The sequence below is a fragment of the Coregonus clupeaformis genome, chromosome 1, assembly GCF_020615455.1.
Source record: "Coregonus clupeaformis isolate EN_2021a chromosome 1, ASM2061545v1, whole genome shotgun sequence".
Classification (NCBI taxonomy): domain Eukaryota; kingdom Metazoa; phylum Chordata; class Actinopteri; order Salmoniformes; family Salmonidae; genus Coregonus; species Coregonus clupeaformis.
The window spans coordinates 97296601-97299850 of record NC_059192.1 but is presented as its reverse complement, the minus strand read 5'-3'; the positions used below and the strand labels follow the sequence as shown (position 1 = coordinate 97299850).

Here is a 3250-nt window from a genome sequence, read left to right as displayed (position 1 = left end):
CAGCAGTAACAACAGGCTAATTATATAACATTGTTAATAATAATAATAATAATAATAATAATAATAATAATAATAATAATAATAATAATAATAATAATAATAATAATAGTTGTGGTTGTCATAATCAATTCAAACATATTTTCAATATAAAAGAAAATAGTATATTTAATAGAAAATTACACTTCGTCTATTTGTGTGAATAATGTGTATAACTAAATGGAAACCACATGTCGTTTTTGATTGGAAGTTGCATAACCTACTCTGATCGGGATAACTATTTTTGGCTGTCATATATGGCCTATAATTGTGATGGTAGAATAAATTCCTATCCAATCTAAATGTCATGTTACGGCAGGTGTATACCTAGGACGGAAGGACATGTCACGTATAACAATACAATCAGCAGAGAACATATCGGCAATGTTATGTGGATTCCTGCATGGCTGAGAACAGTGAGAGACGCCAGATTTGTCAATTCAGGTCAAAAGAAAATGCGTTCTCATACAGGATCTGAAAATGAATGAATTAACAAATAAAGTTTACATTATAGCACGTTATAGTGATAGCATCTAATTATTTTGTCTAATTGATGTAAAAGGAGTGTGAGAGGCTACCTTATTATGCTTTTATCAAATTCTAAATCAATATATTTTCCGGTTAATTACTGATTAAGCTGAAACGTCATGAGGCTGAGTAGACTTTGAATCGATTTTCCTAGTAGGCTATTAATATGGTATTAGGGAATATATCATATTCTGCTGCTCGTGCGCAAAGATCACGCTGGTTGTGCGTCCCTCATTGATAGTCTACCCTAAACGGAAGCGAAAACTCATCAATGTTGTTCCCCCTCTCTCGACAGCACGACAAAGTTCAATTGTGCCTGGACTGCAAATGAACATTTTCTAGCGATTTAGAGAATATAGTAGCCGATCCCATACACGCAATCACTAAAACACGATGCATGACTAGGTTAAACCACGTGAAGTTTTCCAGAATTTGAGTGATAAACAGTTTTAATAAAAGCATTAAAAAATACATTACAAAGTGAAGCTGATAAAACAATAATTTCAGACTAACCCGTTATTATTTCTAGAGAGCAGCAGAGTGTTTTCAAGTTGCCTTGGTTTCAGATGATCCAGGACTGAAGTGTTCCCCCTACGGTGTCATTAGAATGAATAGGAATAGATGTCCCTTTGGTCAATGGGACAGTCAAAGCACACCGCCCTGTATAATGGGGACGTCATCCTAACAAGACCATTATTATCAATAGGAGGGTTCCTTTTGTTTCCCATCTCAAGCAGCACTATAAATACTCGGAGCGGTCTTTTACCCCACCACAGAGCAAGAAGTGGTGAACCCGGCCAATAAGCCCACTGCGTCGATTCCTGCCCTAATATACCTCCATCCCAAAAAGATTACCGAACTCAAACAACAGAATTAGGTGATCGAGTGTTACTTAAAAATAGAGGCAGAGATATAGGGAAGCAGCGACCTCCTACCCAAACCGAGCTAATAAAATGCATTCTGACTCCAGCTCGAGCAGATCTTCCTCACCAGACATGGATGGAATGTATCTCCGAGACCACCTCAATTCAGTGTCCTCGACGCAGAACGAACTCCTCCAGAAGATGACGAGCGAGCACCTCTCCAGGCACGGGGAAAATACGTCACCTGGCGGGAGCAAGTACAAACTCAAGAAGCAGGTGACCGAGCAAGAGATTCAGCATCTGAGGCTGAAAATCAACGGGCGGGAGCGCAAGAGGATGCACGACTTGAACCTGGCGATGGATGGCCTCCGGGAAGTTATGCCTTACGCACACGGTCCGTCGGTGAGAAAGCTGTCGAAGATTGCCACTCTCCTGCTCGCCAGAAACTACATCCTGATGCTCAACAGCTCCCTGGACGAGATGAAAAGGCTGGTTGGAGAAATCTACGGCGGACATCATTCTGCGTTCCACTGCGGGACAGTGAGCGGGCGTTCTGGCAACCCGGCGCATCAGGTGCATCCACTGCTCGGGAGCGCGCTGTCCTCGTCCACATCCTCCACCCTCACCACCACTTTACCGGGACTTACCTCCATCCGAGCGCCTCACTCCTTAATGAAGAGTGCCCCTGCACCCCCTCTTCAGCTCGGTAGCGGCTTCCAGCACTGGGCAGGTTTACCATGTCCGTGCCCCATATGCCAAGTACCTCCACACCCTCATATTCCGGTCAGTTCAGCGGGATTGACGAGATTTACAAGTGAAAACAAGGATGTGATTAAGTAATTCGGGACAACCGATACAGAATGGTGTCAAGGTGTACACTACAGTAAATTATGAATTGGACATGAAGAATTGACCTCCATGCATGCATTGTTTGTCTGTTTATTTGTTTTGCGTATGATAACCCCTTAATATCCTCCTTGTAACAAAGACCCTGTGTAAAAACTTTTTTCAAGGTAAAAATGTAGCTGTTTATTTGATGTCACCAGAGATGCATTCACACAATGTAAATATGTTTCTTACAAGCCGCTCTGTGAACAAACCTAAAACATTAAGCTGGGGATTTCTGAATGTGATCTTATGTTTGGAGAACATTAAGCTGGAGATGTCTGAATGTAACCTCATGTTTGGAGAACATTAAGCTGGAGATGTTTGAATGTGACCTCATGTTTGGAGCACTGAAGGTGATCGTAGCACAAAATACTTGCTTACCCGAAAGGGTGAAAAAAGTTGCATGCAGATTATTATTTTATTTTTTGGGGCATAATTTGTGAAAGTGAAGAATGCCCTTTCCTTGTAACAAGGATGGTGAAATCGCATTCTACAGTGTATGAAAATTATATGATTTATATATTTAGTTCGAAAAGGTTGAAATCCATAGACTCTGAAAATACCTTTAGCTTTGCGGTGGCGTTATTGTCCATATGTTGAACTTCTTTAGCATGGCTGCATGATTGTTTTGCTGGAAATAATTTGTTATGTCCAGAGACCCTGCGTCTTTATTTTTGTATTGATGATTGATTAAATATTTATTATTGCCCAGTGTTCCTGGATGAAATTTCAATAAAACTGATATAATGAACCATGTATGCTGCTTTGCCTACCCATGCCATGCATGATATATCTAATATAGCCTCAATTAAGGACATTTATTCCTGTGGATTATTTATTTATAGATTTAAAGTCTAAATATACTTTTGGAAATGAATTCATAGATTTAAATCCAAGTCTAAATATAAGTTTGGTTATTTATTCATAGATTTAAA

The 3250-nt window shown here is 39.9% G+C and overlaps 1 protein-coding gene across 1 annotated transcript; it reads left to right on the top strand.

Moving 5' to 3' along the window:
* The first annotated feature begins 1357 nt into the window (after positions 1-1357).
* On the top strand, positions 1358-2988 carry LOC121584636 (oligodendrocyte transcription factor 3-like). Its single transcript, XM_041900641.1, has one exon. The coding sequence runs from the start codon at positions 1518-1520 to the stop codon at positions 2265-2267; it is 750 nt and encodes a 249-aa protein (XP_041756575.1). The 5' UTR covers positions 1358-1517; the 3' UTR covers positions 2268-2988.
* The last annotated feature ends 262 nt before the right edge of the window (positions 2989-3250 follow it).